General features: G+C 34.6%; 1 protein-coding gene across 3 annotated transcripts in view; it reads left to right on the forward strand.

The window, feature by feature from the left end:
• The window catches only part of GRIA2 (glutamate ionotropic receptor AMPA type subunit 2), a 156,255-nt gene that overhangs the window by 118,545 nt on the left and 14,014 nt on the right, over nt 1–23,696 (forward strand). For all 3 annotated transcript variants that reach the window (XM_049631224.1, XM_049631221.1, XM_049631223.1), the window contains exons 7-12: nt 2,199–2,366; nt 2,620–2,724; nt 3,406–3,516; nt 5,028–5,234; nt 5,741–6,111; nt 10,883–11,081. In XM_049631224.1, coding sequence (XP_049487181.1) covers nt 2,199–2,366; nt 2,620–2,724; nt 3,406–3,516; nt 5,028–5,234; nt 5,741–6,111; nt 10,883–11,081 — 1,161 coding nt within the window. The remainder of the gene's footprint in view (nt 1–2,198; nt 2,367–2,619; nt 2,725–3,405; nt 3,517–5,027; nt 5,235–5,740; nt 6,112–10,882; nt 11,082–23,696) is intronic.

The raw sequence follows: 23,696 nt of genomic DNA on the forward strand, positions 1-23,696 counted from the left end.
CTTTTTTTTTTTTTTAATTTTTTTTTTCAACGTTTTTTATTTATTTTTGGGACAGAGAGAGACAGACAGAGCATGAACGGGGGACGGGCAGAGAGAGAGGGAGACACAGAATCGGAAACAGGCTCCAGGCTCCAAGCCGTCAGCCCAGAGCCTGACGCGGGGCTCGAACTCACGGACCGCGAGATCGTGACCTGGCTGAAGTCGGACGCTTAACCGACTGCGCCACCCAGGCGCCCCTAGTGTCACTTTTTAATGGCTGCATAATACTTTCTTAAGGCAGAAAGTATAGTATTAAACTTCCTCTACTGTCAGAAATTTAGGTTGATTCTAAATCTAGTTGGACCTCTTACATACTATATTTTGCTAATTCCTCACATGTACAGTTTGAAGAAAAAGGTTGCAGATTTTTGGAAAAAATGGTGATGGGTTTTATTTAGATCTGTATAGCTGATCAGATATTTGTAAGAAACTCAAGTACGAGCATCCAGAAGATCATCTAAATATGTAAAGGACTCACAGATAGGCCTGCAATGACATTGTTTAACAGGTATCACATGAGAAGAAATAAGTAAGAAAACCTAGAGGTAAATATGAATATCTTATTATAGTTTATAGCACTCAGTCACAGAGCACATGGCCTCCAAACCATTTTCTCTTTTTCTTCTTCCTACCAACTTTCCCATCAAATTTGACTCATTTGTGTGATCAAATGAAAACAATTCACCAAAACTAATTCACGCAAAGATTGAATGACTGATAACCTTACACTGCCATTTTCTCATTTAAAAAAATGGAGGCTCAAGAAATTTCTGGATGCATGAAGGCAATGATTCATATGACATAAACTATTTTTCATTTGCCTTATTGTAATATCTCTCATTTAAAAGGATAAACCAGACAGACATCTATCCACCATCAGACCAATTTATAACACTATAATAGGTAGATAGCAGTTATCTATTTATATAATCTTTTCACTGGACTGGAAGAGAATATGAGTCCTATAAAGAGTCCCAGGGTCCATGGCAAGATCTCTGAACCCCTTACCTGAATTCTTTCCTTCCTTCTAAATCTTTACAATAGATGTCACAGAGAATGTGTGCTCTTGGCAGTTTTATGGTTGAAAGATAAAAGTTTTCTGTCTTATGGCTTCTATTTTTTCAGTGACATGTAAGGCAAGATGCATAGCTGTGGATATTAGAGAAGGGAAGGTATAAAATAATAATTTTGAGAGTGGAGGAACTAATTTACTAAAGAAGTGAGGGGGATTACTTGGAAATACTAAGTATCCATTTGGGATTTGTGGTCAAGAATTTTTGTATCTCAAATTCAGTATGATACTGCATTTTTTACCCAGATTCACTATACTTTTGTTACTTACAGATTGAAAAATACTTGATAGCAGAAATTTCCTCAGCATTCATTAAAGCTGTTGTGTTAAAATATGGTTTATCGTTAACAATAGTAGCATGATGCATTTGATAGATGGAGGTATATATACATGCATCAAGTAATACTGATCTAGCCACTGACAATGCTTAGCACAATTAATACCTTTTTTTTTACATTTGGCCCCCAGATCCTGTAATAATACTACTGTCCTACTGGGATCTGAATACCATAAGTTTGGAACCAATCTTACCATAAACTGTTGAGGCATGAAGGGGATGTAGAAATTATGAAATTTGATGGTTCTATTTGATTACCATAATCACTGAGGGGATCTTAAAAACAAACATTGCAAAGATTATTGCAGATCTATGGGAGCATCACTGAGGTAGAATTAGACACTTAAACCAATCAATATTCTTTCCCTATTGTCAAATGTACCTCTCGTTAGTGGTAGGATATTTATTTGTTAATTTGATCATTTCCTATATCCCCAAATCAGGCCATAGAGTGATGCTCTAAAAAGAAATTCGTTAGGAAAGAAAAGACACAATTTTGAAAGTTGTCACCTGAAATAACTGAGACATTAACATAACGGGAGATGCTTACGGTCAAGAACACACTCTACAGTCCCAATGTTCCATATTACCTCTATTAGATTCTTAGACTTCTAGATGCAGGAATGGTTTCTAAGTTCTTGGACTGTGAACTGGTATTGTATGGTGGCCGGCTGCAGTCTAGATGGCCAGTGTGCAGTGAACCTTGGAATTTTTTTCCCATTCTTATGAAGTGTGTGTGATACTTTTCAGTATACTTCTGCTCTGACCTACGACGCTGTTCAAGTGATGACTGAAGCTTTCCGCAACCTACGGAAGCAGAGAATTGAAATCTCCCGAAGGGGAAACGCGGGAGACTGTCTGGCAAACCCAGCAGTCCCCTGGGGACAAGGCGTAGAAATAGAAAGGGCCCTCAAACAGGTTAGTCACTCAAAATGATTATGAATGTGAGTTAACAACGGACACTGTAGTTTTCTACTACATTAGTCTCCTTGTTATGTGTAATATAAAGTGAATAGTATTTCCTGACTGCACAAAGGTAGGTTGAAGAGTGAAAAACAACCTTATAAATGTTGTTTTCTCGACTGGAGCCCAGTGAGAGTAATCTGTACCCCGTTTGTATCTTTGCTTGAAGTAAATTGATAACTGTGATGCTTTCCCATTTCCTCATTAGGTTCAGGTTGAAGGTCTCTCAGGAAATATAAAGTTTGACCAGAATGGAAAAAGAATAAACTATACAATTAACATCATGGAACTCAAAACTAATGGGCCCCGGAAGGTAAATCATTAGGGATCTAAAGGCAGTTTTCTCTGTGTGAGGAGGTGAGTTAATTACCCATCACCTCTTCTTCCGAAGAGTCCTGGAAAAGTGTATTCACGTAGGTAGAGTTTAACTACTTCCAGAAACAGATGTATTTTAAAATGTTTTGTTTCCTAAATATAATCAATTCCTTTCTGGTAAGTAACACTGAAATGTAATCTTTAAACAACTGTGAATAGAACTCTTTATATGTATTTTTTTCTATCAAGGTATAAGAAGTTTAATGAGAAGAGAAAGAGCTATCGCTGACAGTTTATGGTTCAGAAGACAAAACATAGCTGGTGCAAATATGCGTTAACGTTTTAGCTCAACACCTTCCTTTTAACGGTTATGGATACAGTGTCATTGCTTGAATTTTATTTCTATTTCTATACGCTCACTCCCAAACAGATTACCCTGGGAAAACATAAGAAACGGACATGAAGAAACAAGCTGTTTTTAAGAATTGTTTTTGTTTCATTGTTTATATAAGCCCTATTTCTATCAGAGTCACATATATCAAAGACACATGTCTGTTTAGAAGAAGCCTAGTTAATGTAGATGTAACTTTGGATGCAGACATGAGTTTGAAATTATTAAATTCTTGGCTAAAAGAAAGATCACTTATCCATGTGCCTATCTTTCTGTAACCTTTTTCAGATTGGATACTGGAGTGAAGTAGACAAAATGGTCGTTACCCTTACTGAACTCCCCTCTGGAAATGATACCTCTGGGCTCGAGAATAAGACTGTTGTTGTCACTACAATTTTGGTAATTAGCTACAGATGCCTATGCTTTACTATAGTTTTTCTTATGGAAAACATCTGCCAACTGGAATTGCTGTTTGCATTTGAGGATAACTGATGCAGTGCTGCTTTGGCACCATTTTAATCACGTATAGTATATTTACTCTGTCAAAAGGACTACACAGGCATTAAGCAAAGCATTCAAAATATTTCCTATCCTCTTCAATACTGAAATTTAGCTTGACGGGTAATTCATACACTGGTGCATCACTAAGTGTGAACAACTCAGGAAAGTCTTGAAGAGCGTTCCTTGTATTTCCTCAAGTGCTTTACCTTTCACTTCCCATGCAGTTGTGGGTACATTCTCTTTTTACATTTGTTACATGGTCTAGTAGCAGTGTCAATATCTTTTTCTTTATAATATAAGATGAAATTCTTAAAGATAAAGATAATCTCCCTTTTTTTAAACCCCCAAACTCAACACAGTCATTAGCACATAGCCAGTGCTGAATGAATGAGACAAAACTGAACTGAATCTTGAACATCTAGGCTTTGGATAGATGGAAGGAAGATGTAGATCCTCGTGACAAGCTGTTAGTGAAATGAAATGGAGGAAATGGGGTTCACTAATAGTACATGGTTTTATGACAAAACAGTTGTATTTTGTTTTATTAAGCAGTGATATAGTAAACTTGTGGGATTCATTATTCTGACAATATTGAGAAGAAAAACATAGATAGGTTAATAAATTAAGAGATCTGGATAAAAACATTGGCATTTGGAAATACATTAATAAGGGTAAGTAAGCTAGACATTTGAGGGATTTTGCCTTAATCATGCCATTGAGAGGAACTGTATCACTGAGCCCCCAAATATGCTTGGTGCCACTTTCCAGGGGAGGATATTGGGCTATTTTGAATCATTTTCATACCTCCCTTTTCTTATGTTTACAGGGGGAAGCTGCTCTCTATCCTTGGAATATAATTCTAGGAGAGAATATCTCATAGATGAAGTGAGACATGAAATGTCAGAGGGTGGCATCAGCATATGACCACGCCAGTGATTGTTTTAGTCTGTGCATCACTGACCATGAGCCTCATGTCCCCATGAACCTCACCCTTGAAGAAACAGTACACAGAGTTTTGGGTGAACGCTGTTTCTTGAGGACAGCATAACCTTAACATAAGAGCATGGTGGATCCAGAGTTGAATAAAACAGATGTTGAGCAGCATAATTCCCCTCTAAGCTCTAGGAGTTAACAAGCATGACAAGGGGACAAGCCAACAGTTTGTGCTTTTGAGTTTCTTATTTACTTTTTTGTGGCTAGGTACAAACCATATTAATAAACTATAACGGTAGACATTTGATAACCTTTTCCCAAAAGTATCACGCTTAGATATTTTTCGCTAATATTGTCCGCCATTTATATTCTACAATTTCTCTGGCTAACAGGTAATAATTAAACCAGAAGACTTGATTCAGTGAGAGTAGTTACACAGCTATTTTTATCAATGAAAGCACTGTCTTTCCATATAGGAATCTCCATATGTTATGATGAAGAAAAATCATGAAATGCTTGAAGGCAATGAGCGTTATGAGGGCTACTGTGTTGACTTGGCTGCAGAAATCGCCAAACATTGTGGGTTCAAGTACAAGTTGACAATTGTTGGGGATGGCAAGTATGGGGCCAGGGATGCTGACACGAAAATTTGGAATGGGATGGTTGGAGAACTTGTATATGGGGTAAGTATAGCTCTTCTCCCAAATAAAGCCATTCAAGTGAACTTTTGTTGACAGAATGCCTCCCTTCCCTGCAAAGTGCCTATATCTGAGGTTGTTGGTTTCCCACATTACTTAAGAATATTATTCTATTTCCTTGTGAACATCTGAAGATTAAGGATGAAGTCAGAAGCACACATGCACACTAAATGAGACAGGCCTTCTATCTGTCTTGAGGCCTATGGGCCATATGCATTGTTCAGAGGCAGCAAAGGCACAGACGCAGTGTAGGGATGTAATTATAAAAATCAAGTCAGATGGGTGTACTGTGTATTTATAAAAAGGAGGGATATTTGGAGAACAGATTGGTTTTTGTTTGTTTGCTTATTCTTTACTGGGACATTACCAGGGAAATAATTATTGACATTTCCCTTATTTCCTTTCCTTCCCTTTTGATCCAATACTGTAAGCATGATTCCTTTTTTGACCATGACTCCAGGTACTATTACTTTCATTTGTTTCCCTTACAGAAAGCTGACATTGCAATTGCTCCATTAACTATTACCCTTGTGAGAGAAGAGGTGATTGACTTCTCAAAGCCCTTTATGAGCCTCGGGATATCTATCATGATCAAGAAGCCTCAGAAGTCCAAACCAGGAGTGTTTTCATTTCTTGATCCTTTAGCCTATGAGATCTGGATGTGCATTGTTTTTGCCTACATTGGGGTCAGTGTAGTTTTATTCCTGGTCAGCAGATTTAGCCCCTACGAGTGGCACACTGAGGAGTTTGAAGATGGAAGAGAAACACAAAGTAGTGAATCAACTAATGAATTTGGGATTTTTAATAGTCTCTGGTTTTCCTTGGGTGCCTTTATGCAGCAAGGATGCGATATTTCGCCAAGGTTGGTCACTCACCTGCTTCAACTTTGTGCATTTTAGGTCTCAAGTGGATATTCATGGTGTTTATGAATTCACTTAAAGAAGTAAACAGCTGCCGACTACCTGTCCAAGCAGTTTGAGACTCTTAAGGACAGGCTTTTACCATCGGCATAAGCCTGTGAAATATTTGAGCAATGTTCTTTGAATGTTGAGCATATATTTCCTGGTGAAATTATACACACCATGGAGAGGCTATAAAATGCATAAGGTTCCTATCATTCCATGCCTTCTTGGAGGGGTACCGTGTTTTTGCTGCATATTCTCATTTTACAGTCATCTGTGTGTTGATCCACAGACCTGTATATGGGAAAATGGGCAACATTACTTATTAACTACAAAAACAAAAAGTTGTTTACAAAACTTCATTGGCACACATCCCATCTCTTTTATTTTCCCATTATTAGCTCATGCAAATGGTATCATAAAGGTATTATAAAATTTGTTTTTTTTTTTAAAGGTTAGGTCATTGGATTAAAGGGAATATACAATAACATATTTCCCAAGTATATAGAAATACATGGCTGGGTAATAATGATGATTGATTCATTACAAAGACTTGTGCCATAATGAATAGTAATTCACACACGTAATGGAACAAATTTATGCACCTCTAGTCTCATTATGATATATTAATTCCTGCATTAGAATCCCTAAATATAACAAATATGTCACAAAATACATTTTGCCTTTGTTCATGTGACATACATGAATAAGAATGATAGCCATACCTGGTGCTTAAGAAGAATAAATTATACTTTTTCTAATGTGATTCTTTTCACATTTAAAGCCAAATTTATTTATCTTCTGGCACATTTTAATCTAGGTGTGATTACCCTCCTTTGATTCTATGGGATATTTTAATGACTAGTAAAAGGGGTGACTTTTCTAATGCTATTTCATTATATTGTTAGTTTTTGAGCACTTTGGAGATAAGTGATTAATTTCAGAAAACTATGTGAGAAACTCAAAATATATGTACCTTCTTGCAGTCTTTTTTTGTATATTCCACCCAGTGAGATCAATTAAACATATCTTGTATGTAGAGATTATTAGTGGCTTACTTCTCTGTTAGTAGGACACATTGTTAAGAATTATTTGGACTTTAACAAATCTTAATTCCATAAAATTCCCTGTGACATTATGAAATATGCCAATGGTATTTGCATGGCATATATGTGTAATAACTTTAATATATAATGATATAGAATAATATAGAAATATAGAATAATTGTATATATAAAATAATACATAATTATGGTGACCTCTGACAAAATATATAAGATTCATAGTTTTAAATTTAGTTTATCTGATTTAAGTTAAAGACATAAAGAGAATTTTTTAATAATGAGGGAGAAAATCCTAACCAAATGGAGATTTCTGAGAATACTCTGGTCCATAAATAATAATAAAATTATTCATCTTTGGTAAGAAAGCTACTGAAGTATAAAACTACTTTTTTTTTTTTTAATTTTTTTTTCAACGTTTTTTATTTATTTTTGGGACAGAGAGAGACAGAGCATGAACGGGGGAGGGGCAGAGAGAGAGGGAGACACAGAATCGGAAACAGGCTCCAGGCTCCCAGCCATCAACCCAGAGCCTGACGCGGGGCTCGAACTCGCGGACCGCGAGATCGTGACCTGGCTGAAGTCGGACGCTTAACCGACTGCGCCACCCAGGCGCCCCTAAAACTACTTTATTCCTGAGATATAAGGCAATTATCCTAGGGTAACATAAACTATGCTCTGCCTTTTGAATAAGTAAGGAGAAGCATATGAGGTTCATTATAAAGTAAAACGTATTGATCCAGATTCCCATATGTCAATCCTTAGGTTTGCAATCCTCACGCATCATGGCTCTGAAGTTATTTGTTTTGGTGTCCAGTGCTTATCAAGGCCCAGAAAACATATGTATAGGGACTGAAGCACAGGCACCTTTCATAATCTGTGTTACCCCAGTGTCCCCCATGGCATACAGATAACGTCTAAATTTCAATGAGCCTGTTTCCTAAAATATGGCCTTTTTTTCTGTGCTCTTGATTTCATTCATGAGTCATGACTTACTACAATTACACATGCAATAATTTTTATGTCCTGCTAAGATTTTATATAGAATATTTTTTCTTGCCATCAACTGATTTATTTTTTTGCCACAGAGTATATATGAACAAAAATTTGCTTTATTAAAAAATTTTAAGTGTACATATCTTTCATTCCGTGTTATACGTGCATTTAAAAATTGAACATACTGGACGATATTGGAAAATTTAATGATTTTTTTAAACAAACCAAACTACTTTTTTTGCAATGTAATGGTGGTGACCCCAGTGTAGAAAAGAAGAATAGAAAAACCTTGTATCTAATGATGATGATGATGATGATGCATGAAATGCACAGATCACTTTGAAATGCTCTTTAAATATCTTCAAAGATATTTATCACCTCTTTTCAAGTAAAATATTATGTGGAACTATATTATTAATATTAATAGAACATGTAAATTTTAATCTGGAACAATTTATTGAACTGAATTGGTCATTTGCTTGAAATTAAGTTTAGAATATATTAACTATAGTTTTCCAAAGACTAGAACCACAGAAATTGTAAGAGTAAAAGGCTGTAAGTTGACTTTTATTCTCCTGCCTGCCTCTGTTTTTATCCCCAATATCTCAAAAGGATTGAAATGAATAAAAATACCATTCTTAAAATAATTATTTAATAGAGATTTAAAGGAAATGATAAAATACGTATGTTTATTTGCTTCTTTAGGGCAGATGCAGAGAGGTGAAGGTTGCTTTTAGTTTTGTTTTGTTTTGTTTTGTTTTACTTTTTTTTTTTTTACAGAAACCATTTTTGTCTGTCACCATAAAACATAAATTGTATTTGCCTCCTCCACAAACAATTTCTTTCAGAACATTAATTGATCCTTTGAAAACATTTACAAGTAAATAATAAGCTGCTCAAGAATTTTCTGCTTTGAATGTTGTATAAGTTCAATACATTTTTTGAGATATCTTATAAAACTTTAAAGAAATTGGCATATTTCAGCTATTAAATCTGACATAAGCACTGGAACTGAAAGCAACTTATGTCTTTAACTTGTGTTTATTTCACAAGTGGAACAGAATTACTTATAAAAATGATTCTCAAATATATTACCAATTACTATGCAGCGTATAGTGTCAAAGCAATTACCGTGAAATCAATTTTGTTTTAAGGGATCTCAACTGCCCTCTTAATATGGGGTACATGTCATATAATTATACCTTTCAGTTTTCTGGAATAAATAGTGAACGTTTTGAGAGTGGCTGTGTCTACACAAGAGGTTACTTAAATTTAAAATGTGTTTAATATCCTTTACAGAATATAAGAGAAGTTAACTTTTTCCATCTTGTCATATTTATTTAATTCTTTGCATCTCTCAGAGACTGTGTATGATAAAGGCTCTTATTTATATTGTTTTTCATTGCTTGCTCACTCTTCTCCTTTAGCAACAGATGGTCTTGTCTTTAAAAAAAAAATTACTTTTAAATTAGCTTCCTCACTCTTTCTTGACTGCTAGAGTAGTTTATTCTACAAATATTACCCAATGATTTGATATAGTATCTGTGTTTCATCAAAAGGTTTCTTTCTTACTGTTAAATATCAGGAGGTCTGTTTTAGGCCATAAATTACCAAATGTTCATAATTTAACTTTTTAGAAATGTTACATCTTTGCTGTAACAAGTTTAATTGTTAGACACAAAGTTATTAACAAAAAAGGTATTATTTTGGATTGTTAATATTACTTAAATCCCTTTATATGTAGAATCCCATAAAATCTTTCAAAATAATATGATAAATATCTATTTCTATATCTATGCTTATCTACTGAGGGTTTAAAGTAAATTATTAGGAATCTATTAAGCTTTTAAAAAGTATTTTAAATAGGAATTTATGGCTAAAAATATTTTTATTTTATTATATTGCAAATTAGAAATTTGTATCTTGGCAAACTTTTAAATGTTCTAATTTCATTTTCCTTGAGTTTTCTTTTTTTCTTAAGCAGGAGGCACAAAGGAACAGGGTCGTAGCAGTCCATGCCATGAAGCATCAGATTTTTATTCATTAAGAATTATATTTTGTGTCATACCTTTGTTTGTAATATCATTTTTTTTCCATTTTCTATCCTGCACTGTATCTAAAACCTATGTTTTTGCACACACAAACCTCAATGAAATTTTAGCCCTTTTTGAGGGTTTGGGAACTTCATTGGCCGAATTACCAGGAGGGTTTCATCAGTTTAAAGCTACATCTGTGGTGCACCTTCTTTTATTTTTAATATTTGATTTTGTTTTTCAACATTATTGCGAATTTTGTGAGTGATCTTAAATTCTCTTGTTCGTGTTTGCTTATGTCATGAATGGATAGTAGTATGAGAATTGGATGGATTATTTGCACATGTCTTGAAATTGCTTCGTTATGAGATTTCATACCATAAACAATTTGGGCATTATAACTATGAAAGAATCTGAAGAATCTGAAGTTTTGGCCTCTGGGTATCTCATTAAATTCAGCTTATTTGTACTCCTTCCCCAGAATGCTTAATAGTTTCCAGTTTTATTAACCAGCAGATATATTGAAAAGTATAAAGTTAAATATTCCCATATAAGTCAATATTTGCATAATACTGCTAACTTGTTTTTTTTTATTAGGTCATTCATTTCACTTTACAAATCCATTTCATACTTGTTATTAGATCCCTCTCTGGGCGCATTGTTGGAGGTGTGTGGTGGTTCTTTACCCTGATCATAATCTCCTCCTACACGGCTAACTTAGCTGCCTTCCTGACTGTAGAGAGGATGGTGTCGCCCATCGAAAGTGCTGAGGATCTTTCTAAGCAAACAGAAATTGCTTATGGAACATTAGACTCTGGATCCACCAAAGAGTTTTTCAGGGTAAGAGATTCTGTTTGTGATCTTCTGATTTTGCTCTTAAAATGTAACCATTTTAAACCTTGTCCCCCTCCCCCCGCACTCTTGTGCTCTACACAAAGGCGCTATGCGATAGTAACCTCCCTCTCTGTCTTAACTCTACTTCTGTTCTTGACCTTGTCCCCACACCTTTCCCTATCCCTGTCCTCAGCTCCATCTTTATCTATTTTCTGATGCCTAACTCCTTAGGAGAAAAACACAGCATTGCAATAGAATTATTTCATAATTATTCATTTTTAATTGAATTTTATGAAGATTGATTGTCCTTTTGGAATGAATTGAAGCAAAGTATAATTAAGTTTAGGTTGTTACTATTTTTGAAACAAAAATGTGTTGTCTTTGGTTTTATTTTAAATAAACATGACTGTCATATATTTTAAATAGTTTACAGTTGAAAACTCACTTTCAAATCAGTTATGTTAATTTCTTGTCAGCAAACAGATTATGTTAACGTCTGAAAATTCTGAATTTTTGTCAAAGTCTCCAAGAAAAGGCTAACAAAGGTCTTTAGCTTTTTAAAAAGAAAATGGGTAGCTTGATTATAATGTGTCTATTAAGTGTATTTTACTTTTCAAAAACATTGTGGCCTTTTGGTATTTGTTTATAGAACAAGCCGTATAACCTGATGTTGGTATACTTTCATTATACTATTTTCTCTATATAAGAACTTATTATGTTAAAATATTTAAATACAGCTGATAAACTTAGGAGTTCAGCCAATATATATGACATAAGATGATCTCTGATAATCCAACAGTATCTTAGAATGCATCTGAATTTTCTCGAGTGAGATCTAGGCAAATTTACTTCATAATTAGGATCGGGACTTCATTTTCCAGTTGAAGGTAGTAGAGGATATAATTTGAAGACTGGTTCGTCTACATTGTCTCTGGTCTCTTTTCCAAATAACTTCAGTTGAACTGAAATATGATAGGAGAACAAGTGGCGGGGGCAGACCACAGTTGATAACAGATAATAATCTGGGTATGTGTAGGGAGGGCAGGACCTTGATGTTTTCTGTAAGCACTGCAACTTAAGCACACAAATGTGGTCAATCTCTCAGCAGCTACTTTGACTTTAAGGCAGTTCTGTGTATGAATGTTATAATACAGATTTGCTACTGATGACAATTTGCTTTCATTTATGAACATACATGAATATGTACATAAATATTATTTTTTAAAGTTTATTTATTTTGAGAGAGAGAGAGATCAGGGAAGGGGCAGAGAGAGCAGGAAAAGAGAATTCTAAGCAGGCTGTATGCTGTCAGTGTGGATCCCGACACTGGGCTTGATCTCAAGAACCTTGAGATCATGACCTGAGCTGTAATCAAGTGTTGGACGCTTAACCAACTGAGCCACCCAGGTGCCCTGTACACAAATAAATATTCTTAATGTACCACAGTGCTCTAGCTTGATCATAACAATGGATCTATTAAGATAAATTAGAATATTGCATGGTTCTTAATTAGAAGCATATTTTGAAGCATTTTTTATTATTTGTATCCCAATAAGACTTGCATTTGTTTGTATAGTTCATTAGTATTCCTCCATCTTGAAGTAAGTGAAATATGTGAATGAGGCAAAGTACCTGCTCTATCATGGTTTACTTAGTGCTACTAATATTGATTAAAACAATTGTGTTTCCATATCGTCTCTTACAGAGTAGTATACATATGTTGAGAGCTACTGTCATTAGCTTGTTTGCACAACAGAAGTACCAAGTACTCTCAACTACTTTACATTCACATTTCCAGAGCTTTGCAGTATACCTTAACTCAGTCAGTCATAGAACGTGTATGTGTAATAATCAAGATGCCAGGATCCTGTGGTCAGTATACTCAAAATTCCTAGTAGACAAGATAAGAAAGCTAGACGACTCTGGAAAAGAATGCTGTTACTCTTGTGTTGCAATGCACACAAAACCATGAGCATGGAGACCATGGTTCCAATGTGCAGTATATTCATGGATGTGTATACATACACACTTGCCAACATTATTTGTGCTGTGCCATTTGCCAATGTAAGATAGTGAGCTTACCTTTCCTAGAGTAATAGAGAAGTGATACTGAGTATTTAGGCAAACTAATAACTTTTATTAGCATAGCTTTCCAAAGCATTTTTTTATACATTATCTCTGTTAAAGCATAATTAACATACAGTGTTATATTAGTCTCAGGTGTATGGTAAAATGGTTCAACAATTCTATGCATTACTCAGTGCTCATAACGATAAATGTACTTTTAATTCCCTTTATCTATTTTGCCCCACAGCCACCATTTTGTTCTCTGTATTTAAGAGTCTGTTCTCTTTTTTTCCTTGTTTGTTGGGTTTGTTTCTTAAATTCCACATATGAGTGAAATCTTACGGCCTTTGTCTTTCTATGTTTATTTATTCCACTTATATTATTCTCTCTCAATCCATCCACGTTATTGCAAATGGCATGATCTCATTCTTAGGAGAGATCCATAATAGTCCATCATGTGTATATTCCACATCTTCTTTATCCCATTATCTTTTTGAATCTCACAGTACTTCTGCCTAATATTCAGAGTCATGATTTTTGTTGGCATACTTTGCACTATTAAAGTAAATTTTGCAGACATGACCAAATTCAGGCAGCTAATGATTGTGCTGAGGGGTTCTTTCCATAAACCATTTTTGCATGCAAAGAAAGGTCTCTGGATTTTTTTTTTTTTTGCTGCACCCTTGCTCAGTTTGGGTTACATCCACGTCTGCTTGTGTGATATTAGAGAATTATAATGGTAGAAATTTGGGCAGGGCTTCACCTTCCTCTCAACATAACTTCAAAAGGAAACTGATGGTGAATCAACTGTGGTTAGGTGTCAGTGCATATAGCATCATAGTCAGCTTCTCCTTATCTAGAAGAAGAAGAGCACGGGCTCAAAAATACATAAGGACCACACTATTTATTCTATTAGTATTTATTCCCAGTAAAGGGAAGCTAACAAAACAGCACACTTCAGCAAAGTGAATAGGAGCTTGGCATGTTAATTCTTCCATTGTAATTTGTTTGTAATTTGGTGGTAATTGGAGAAATTATCTATACAAAAGGTTTGTTTCTGGAAGTTGGATTAAATAAAAAGGTGCTGCTAAATCAAGAGTAATTTTGATAATTAATGAAAATTATTAATAAAAATTAATCAAAAGTATTAATGTTTGATAATTGGGTGCCATGATGAAAATAGTGAGGACAATCTTAGTTTTGCTTTGAATCCCCCCAAAAAAGTTTTCTAGGACAACTGTGGCATTCCAGCTGTATCTATCATGCCTCATACCTTTTCACATAAGGTTTATTGCAATAGCATATGGAGCCTGAATAAAAGATTCTCTTTTGAAAAAAATAATTTCTTTTTAGAGTGTTATCTAATATGTATTGAATATGGTGAAGCTAACTTATAGACATTCTAAAAGTAAATATAATTGATTTTCACTAACATTCTTTCCCTTAAATCCCAGGGTATAATTTCTCTTAGCTGTAGTCTGGTTGAACTTCTAAGCTTCTGATGGAAAAATGTTACAAAGGAAATTCTCCTTGCTTCTATTCCTAAAATTAATAGTCACCGCACATCTTGGGTCATTCTCTCTCAATTGTGCTTCAGCTCTAGGCATGCCTGGGATTCCTGTAAGGTGGATTCAGGACAGGATGACAGCTGGCAGATTGATTAACATGATGCCCAGTCTGCCAGGAAAAGTGATATGGATGGACTAGGCTGAAGTTAGACTGAAGACATGTATTGTACTCTATGTTCTCTAGACATCTGTTGTGCTTGCTTTCAGATCTCAGACAGCTAATTACATGTGGAAGAAAAAGCATTTACCATTTTTACCATTTGCTAATATTTAAAGTTCTAACAGTTATCTTATGTTTCCTAACATGGCTTCATTTGGCTTTATTGATAGCTTTTTCATTATTACACTGTTTATGATTAGGGATTTTATTATTATATTATGAAAAGTTTTCTACTGTCATAGGGTTCATGAAGCTAGTTTTCTGTTTTTACCACAGCAACAGCTTTGGATTTAGTCATTGGAGAAATTGATTCGAGAAGTCAGGTCATTGGCTAAATTTTGAAGATATATAACTAGCAAAAGAATGAAAAAATAACTTGTCTTTTGTCTGAATGTTAACAAATATTTCCTAAAAGTGTATTTTTGTTGGAATGAAAGCATGTTATTTAAAATTATAAGATGAATCTTTTATCCCCTTTGTAGGGATCTATCTGTTTTGTCCTAAGGTGATATCAGTTACTCAATTTAAGTCCAAAGTATTTTCAGATTTCAGGTAAATAATTTAATAAATACTGTATTGTAATTATATTCCTTTGTAAAGTCAGTGAGTGTGCATTAGCTTTAGAATTCCAATTTCAGCTATACATTTTCTAACTTAAAATCAGTGGTAAACAGTGAAACAAGCATGAATGAAATATTTACTTTCTTCTGCTAGAGAAAGACAGTAAATGGAAGACAGTCTTGTAACCATTAGGGAAAAATGTGTAATAAGATGGCCAACAGGACTGATAAGGGAATTCCAGTCCTAGTCAGAAGACTACCCTTCCGGGATTTCCTTCCTACCCTGCTTGCCACAGGCACCAAATTACTTACTTCTAATGAGGGGTGCGGAAGTAACAGACTATAAATTGTCCCATCTGTTGATGCTCTGGGCTCAGATCTCTGGAGAATGATCTCCTCTGGGCCCACCGGTATAAAATAAACCTCCTTCCTTCCAAGATCTCCAAGTGCCACTTGCTGCTTCTGCCAGGTGATCCAGACCAGTTCCTGTAACATAGCCACCAAGAGGTATAAGGGAAAAGACCCTGCATCTTCATTGTCCGGGGTTCTCTGCTATAAAACTCATGTACGTCCTTGTACAGAGTGAATGATAAATTCTGACTCATTTTGGAGCGCCGATCATCTCTAATTATAGTGCTGCTGTAGCATACCTCTAATAAAGAAAGAATTAGGCTTTCAATTATAAACCACTATTTTTAGACTTTCACATTTTGATCATTTCTTTCAATAAAAGAGGACAGGTCTTGAATTAGAGGAGTCTGAGTAGAAAATTATTTTATAGGACCTATATGCATTATGTTCTTATAGAAAGGTAAGCTTTGAGGATAGGAAATGCTTTTTATAAATAAACCTGTCATTAACCAGTCAGTCTATGAAACACAATTATTACTTGTAGATTAGAAGTACTTCCTCATGCCTATTCTAAATCCCCTACACTGCAATCTGTTTATTTCCTCTGTTTTTTCTCCTCTGGAAACATGAGGAACAGACTGTATTGTCTGAATAAGCGATCTACTTTAATTTTGCTGACTTTGGAAAAAAAGATTCTAGAATGTTGTCAAAATAAAAGTATTCTCCTTCTCACTTAATGAAATTAATTATTCCATTCTCAGAAGATAAATTTAGACTGATAATCCATGAAACTATACTGTTGTTACCCAGTATTGTAGACTTTTTATAGAGCTTACAAATAGTATAAATGGTAAATAAATAATATTAATGCTGATGTTTCTTACCTGAGTGAAAGGACTAGTTTGAAATTTTCCTTTCATTTATGTGTATATAAATATTCAAATATATAAAATATGTATAATTTGTTACTATATGGCATGATCATATATATATATATATATATATAATTTACTATAAATAATCACAATTACCAGAGAATTACAGTAATTTAAATTGTTTTTTTTTTAAGGCTGAAACCTTTTTTCAACTCCTTCTGTGGCATAAATACACCTATTTATATTCATATATAAAAACATTGATTGGAATATGTTTACAAATAAAAACATTTGAGCCATTATAACAGATTTCCTGTAGAAACACATAAAGTGCTAGTTCACTAAAGTTGAGTTTTGTTCCATTTACTGCTTTTTGTTAGCGATAAAGCAGCATAATTTCTTTATTGATATTTAATAGAACAGATTTCACTAAAATGTGGTGGTTCTTTATACTTATTATATCTGACTAATGACTTGTCTACCATAGTTTCTAATACATCACCTCTTTCTGTGTAGATAGAAACATGTATATATACTTCCAGTTTTTTTATATAAGAATATAGGTATACTTCTAGCTTTCTATGTATTAATGCATATACATATGCATATCTTTCAGTGTTTTGGAAACGAAATGGGTATAGCCATATATGTATGTGTTTGTGTATGTGTGTATATATAAATATACACACACAGACATATATATAGCTACTGATTTCAAACTAGACCTTTTATAGACCTTTCATTCATGCTTAAATATTTTTTAAAATACCAAATACGAAGTAAAAGTTGGATGTGAATAAATTAGCAATAAGCACTATATGAATATGTTGTAGGTCACTCATGGCATGGTTAGTGATGAGGGTTTTGGGGGCTGTTAGTGAGGTTTGTTGGGTCCAGAGCTGATGGCCAAGAAATAATTCTTGAAGGTGTCTTTAGTGCAAAAAGATGATTTTATTGAAGCACAGGGTCAGGACTTGTGGGCAGGAAGAGCTGCCCCAGGACCATGAGGACAGACTGATTATATACTATGGGGTTGGGGAAGGTAAAATCCAGGGGAAGTTTCCAGTGAGATTTTCATATGCTAAAGAAGACTCAAGGAGACTGGAGGCCTAGCTGCTGTCAAGTTAAGGTTGTTTTTCCCTCTAGGAAACCATTAGCATTAAGACAGTAGGGAGTTCTGGAGAAATGTTTTACTCTGCCAGGCTCAAGTATTTGTCAATGGGCTGCAGGTTATAAGGAAATTTAATTATATCTGCCATTTCCTTCTGCCTTTGTTTCCCACATCACTATGGAGGGGTGATGGAGACTTAAGTCCTACAGGACTAGAATCTTTATCAGTTAACCATTTGTTTATGCCCTTTCCTTTGTTTTCAGACAGTCAGGAGTGCCTGAGGAATATCACACATATACCACCTGCAGGGGTGGGGGGGAGGGGTTGCAGCCTGTTAGCTTGCCTTATGCTCCCTCATCAGTTAGTGATATTATTATAAATTTTTCTTTCCTTATTTCTTGGGGAAGCCTGATTATTGCTTAGCAATCTGCATAGCTGATAGCTCTGTATGTTTAAAGCTTCTCTAGATGATCCAGAACCAGTTGAAATCCTTTCCTCCCTGGTTGTCAGTTTTTCTTTCTCTGATATTTAAATTTTTCTCACCATTACACAAAACCTCTGAGAACAGTCTTAAATCCGCAAAGACTTTAAGAATACATTTAGTCTAATCTGCTGAGAAAGCCTGTGTTCTTTCATTTCAGCTAACTGTAGCTAGTTTAACAGTGTAAGAAAGGGCAAAATGTTGGAAGACTTTCCAAGTATTTCCTTTAAAAATGGGTATCTGATTTAAAGGCAGTGTAGTCAGTACTTGCTAAATTTGTAGGGGTATAAATAAATGTATGAGAAACCATATTGAATCATGTTTTCTGTGATCAAAGTGAAGTGGAAGGGGGAAAAAAAGAATGTGTCTACTTGCTGAATTATTATTGTGTAAAGTTGTAGCTTCTTTCAGGGTAAATATAAGTTTTTTTGGTCATCCTCTTGTTTCTATTGGCAATGCTTGGTAAATTTAGTGTGCACTCCATCTGATCACTTCATTTAGAGACCACCCTTGTTGTACAAAGGGGGTATGAGAGCTCACATTATCCGCTGGGTAATTTCACTCTAATAAGATTATAGAGGCTTTCTATTATTGTCCATATTAAAGAGAAAATGCCCCTTTTCTCACTACTGTCAAATCATGAGGACAATTATTCCAGGAAAAGTTTCAAACAATGGAGAAATTTTGAAATTCGACTTTCATCTCAAAACATTCACCAAATTCCTGTTTAGATGCCTCAGAGATTGATCTCAGTATAAACCTGTAGAGGTACTTAAGATAACATAATGTTCAACTCACTTCATTTTTGTGTTTAGGTAAAAGAACCACTGTCTAGTAAAAGAACTAGAGTGGTGTTCACATCAGTTGCTTTAGTAATTAATGCAGTCAGTCCCAGAGCTTTGTAGAGAAGAGAAATGGAATTCTGTAATCATTTAAATATATTGGAATCAAAATCTGAACTAAATGTAAATACTGTTGACAAAATTTTGAGAATTCTTTAGACTTTTGATATTTGAAGAAATACTTGATGCTAAAGTAATTTACAGTTCATGTTTCCAGCATATAATTTTGCTCCAGATCATATTGAGTGATTACCCAAAACAAGTTGCTAATAAAGGTGGCTGCTTATTTTCATGGGGAAATGAGATTTTAGAAATAAAATGGTAATTGGAAAAATCGCACAGTGCCAAATATTGTCACAGTCCCAAAAAATGATACTTAAGATTTCATTTTAAGAAACAAAGTAGGGCCAAGGAAATGATGTCAGCAAGATAGTAAAATAGGAAACCCCAGACCCTCTTTTCCCCCAACCAGGGACACTGCCTCAAGAACAAGTTTTCTTTGTGAGAAATCCAGAAACCAGTTAAGGAGCTTGTGCAAACCAAGTGAGTATAAACCTAGCCATATCAAAGTCTGTAGGAAAATTTGTGGCATTCACTATAATCTCTTCCTTGGCACAGTGTATCACAATTAGAGGAAATGCTTGCTCTTGGCTTCTCCCAGGGGGAGAGAAAGAGAAGACTGGACTGTTGCTTGATTCTAAACACTGACAAAAAGGCATCAGGTTGAGGACTGCTGAGAACAAAGGCAAAGGTTTAGACTAGCACACATTCACTCGCCAAAGACCCTGCCCTCCAGCTCAGTGTATGAAACATGGCAGAAAACCTCCAACTCCCATCTTCCCTTTGGGAAGGAAAAAAGTTGGAGTATGGTTTCAATGCTTTGGCTTTTTGGGGGAAGGAGAATTGCTCAAGGGCTTGGTTTTTGTCTTCCTGTCATAGAACACTGATGGCACCTGGCATCTACTAGATGTCTTGGGGTTGCTGAGAACAAAAGAGAATTTGATGACTTGTTGCTGTTTCAGAGGACTTGTGGTACAGCAAACAGAAGCCAATACAGCTTGGCAGTCACTCCCTTGGAGGAGGGAAGAGAAAAGTGGAGTATGCATCCGAACATCCAACTTTCTGGCTTTTTGGAGAAGTACCCAAGGGACTGGTCTTTGTCTTCCTGACTTGGAGTGCTAATGGGACCCAGCATACTCTACAAGCCTGGGGCTGCTGAGAACAAAAGAGATCTGAGTGGCTTATGCCAGCTCTAGAGAACCAGCAATACTGCATACAAATACCAAAAGGAACAAGAGATTATGAGCTCCTAAAAGAAGATACTGACAAATCCCTCTGAGAATTTACATCCACAAGTCCAAAGAAGACATATCCACTGAGAAGATTTGAGAAGTGTTAGAATATTTAACCAGGTTGACTGGTGAAGATCTTTCATTATACAAAGCTAGTCCATAAAGACTGGAAGAGGTAGCCCTTTTTAAAAATGCGTGATTCCCAACACAAAGTTATAAGGCACATGAAAAACACAAAGAAATATGGCCCAATCGAAGGAAAAAAATTAATCTACAGAAAGTGACACTAAACAAATGGAAGTGCATGAATTACCTGACAAAGGATTCCAAATAACTGTCACAAAGATGTTCAAAGAGCTCAGGAAAATGATGCATGAACAAGCTGAGAATGTCAACAAAGAAAAAATTTGAAAAAATAGATTTTGGAAATGAAAGATACAGTGCCTGAATTGAAAAATTCACTGTGGGGATTCAACACTATAACTTGATCAAGCAGAAGAAGAAAATCAGCAAATTTAAGACAAATCATTTGAAATTATACAAATAAAGGATTAGGAAAAAGAAGGAAGAAAGCCTAAGAGACTTTCCAAAAGGCTAATATACACGTTATGGAAGTCGTAAAAGGAGAAGAGAGAGAAAGGAGCAGAAAACCTATTTAAGGTAGTAATGGCCCCAAACTTCTCAAATCTGGGGAAAGGAATAGGTTCATGAAACACAAGGAATTCTAAGTAGGAGGACCCAAAAAAGTGTACACTGAGAAACATGATAATCAAATTGTCAAATGTCAAAGATAAGGAATTTTTAAAACAGCAAGAGAAATGTTACTGTCACATACATGTGAGCACCCATAAATACGACTAGCAGATTTATCAACAGAAACCTTGTAGGTCAGAGGGAATGAGATGATATATTCAAAGAACTGAGAAAAGAAAGAAAACTGCCAACAAAGAGTACTATAAAATGTCCTTCAAAAATGAAAGAGAAATAAAGACTCAGATAAAAGTTGAGAGAGATCATCAGCACTAAAACAGCCTTACCAGAAATGTTAAGGGGACTCCTTTAAGTTGATATAAAAGGATGCTAGACAGCAACACAAAAGCATATGAAAATACAGAGCTCATGGGTACAAGTACATATATAAAAGAATGCAGAATACCATAATGCTATAACAGTGTAGCACTAGTCTCTTTTAATTCTGCTATAGAGATTAAAATATAAAAGTATAAAAATAAATATATAAAGTATGTTAACTGAGACACAATATAAAAAGATTAATTTGACATCAATAATACAAATTTTGAGTGGGAAGTAAAAAAGTAGAATTTTTGTGTACAATTGAAGTTAAGTTCTTATAAGCCTAAAATCAATATTTCTGGCTATAAGATGTTTAGTGTAACTTCCATGGTAACCACAAAGAAACAACTTTTAGAAGTCACACAAAAAAGTAATAAAATAATCAGTAAAATGGTAGGGGTAACCTATCAGTAACTTTAAATGTAAATGGATTAAACTCTCCAACAAAAAGACTTGGAGTAGTTGAATATATATATTTTTTTAAAAATCCAACTATATGCAGTTTATAAGAAACGTTATTTATTTCTACTTTTTATTTTTTTATATAATTTATTGTCAAGTTATCTAACTTACAGTGCTCTCATTCATATATGAAGGAGACTCAGTTTATATTTAAGGCCACACATATGCTGAAACTGAAAGGATGGAAGGTATTCCACACAAATAGCAATCAAAAGGGAGCAGGGCTGGCTATACTTATGTCAGAGAAAATAGACTTTAAGTCAAAAACATATATAAAACTACACATAATTTGTCTCATTATAGTTTTACACATCAGAGCTCCAAAATATATGAAGCAAACACTGACAGAACATAAGGGAAAAATAGCATCACAATGATAGTAGGAGATTTCAATATCCCATTTTCCATAAGGAACAAACAAAAAAAAATCATCCAGACAGAAGACCAATAAGGAAAGAGGATGTAACAGCACTGTAGACCAAATGAACCTAACAGAAATATACAGAACATTACATCCAAAAGCAGCAGAATACACATTCTTCTTAAGTGTGCATGAAACACTCTCCAGGATAGATGATATGTTAGGTCACAGAACAAGTCTTAACAAACGTAAGAAGACTAAAATATTTTCTGACCACCATGGAATGAAACTAGAAATCAATAGGATAGGGAAACTGGAAAATTTACTAATATGTAGAAATTAACACACTCTTGAATAACCAATGGATCCAAGAATAAATTGGAGAGGAAATAAAAAAGTATCTTGAGACAAATGGATATACATAATATACCAAAATTTATGGTCTGCAGCAAAAGCAGTACTAGGAGGAAAGTATACAGTGGTAAATGCTTACATGAAGCATAAACAACCTCAAATAAACAACCTAAATTTATACCTCAAGGAATTAGAAAAAGAAAAATATACTAAATGCAAATTAACAGAAAGAAGGATAATAATAAAGATTAGAGCAGAAGTAAATGAAATAAAGAATACAAAAACAACATAAAAAATCAAATAAACTTAGAGAATTTTTTTGGAAAGATCATCATTACTGACGAACCTTTAGCAAGACTAAGAAAAAAAGAGAGAAGACTTGAAATCAGAGATGAAAGAAGAGACATTATAGCTAATGCCACAGAAATAAAAAGGCATATAAAAGATCATTATGGACAATTACATGCCAAAAAATTGGATAATCTAGAAGAAATGGACAAATTCCTAGAAACATACAATTTACTAAGATTGAATCGTTAAGAAATACAAAATCTAAACAGATCTATAACTGCTAAGGAGTTAATCAAACACCCCCCAATAAAGAAAAGCCCATGAGAAGATAGCTTCACTGGAGAATTCTACCAAACATTTAAAGAAGAATTAAGAATTAAGAATTGTAAAGGATTATCCTTTACAAATTCTCCCAAAAAATAGAAGAGGAGGGAACACTTCCAAACTGATTTTATGAGACCAGCGTTACCCTGATACTGTGCCAGACAAAGACACTGTAAAAAAAGAAAATTAGAGGCCTAAATCCCTGAAAAATATAGATGCAAAAATTCTCAGCAAAATACCAGTAAGCCAAACTCAACAGCACATTAAAAGGATCATAGACCACCATGACCAAGTGGGAGTTATCCCTGAGATGCAAGGATGTTTCAACCTATGAAAATTAATTGATGTGATACACCACAATGACAGATTGAAGAATAAAAATCTCATGATCATCACAATAGTTGCAGAAAAAACACTTGCCAAATTGACTCCCCTTTCATGATAAAAA

The sequence above is a fragment of the Panthera uncia genome, chromosome B1 (genome assembly GCF_023721935.1).
Source record: "Panthera uncia isolate 11264 chromosome B1, Puncia_PCG_1.0, whole genome shotgun sequence".
NCBI classification, from domain to species: domain Eukaryota; kingdom Metazoa; phylum Chordata; class Mammalia; order Carnivora; family Felidae; genus Panthera; species Panthera uncia.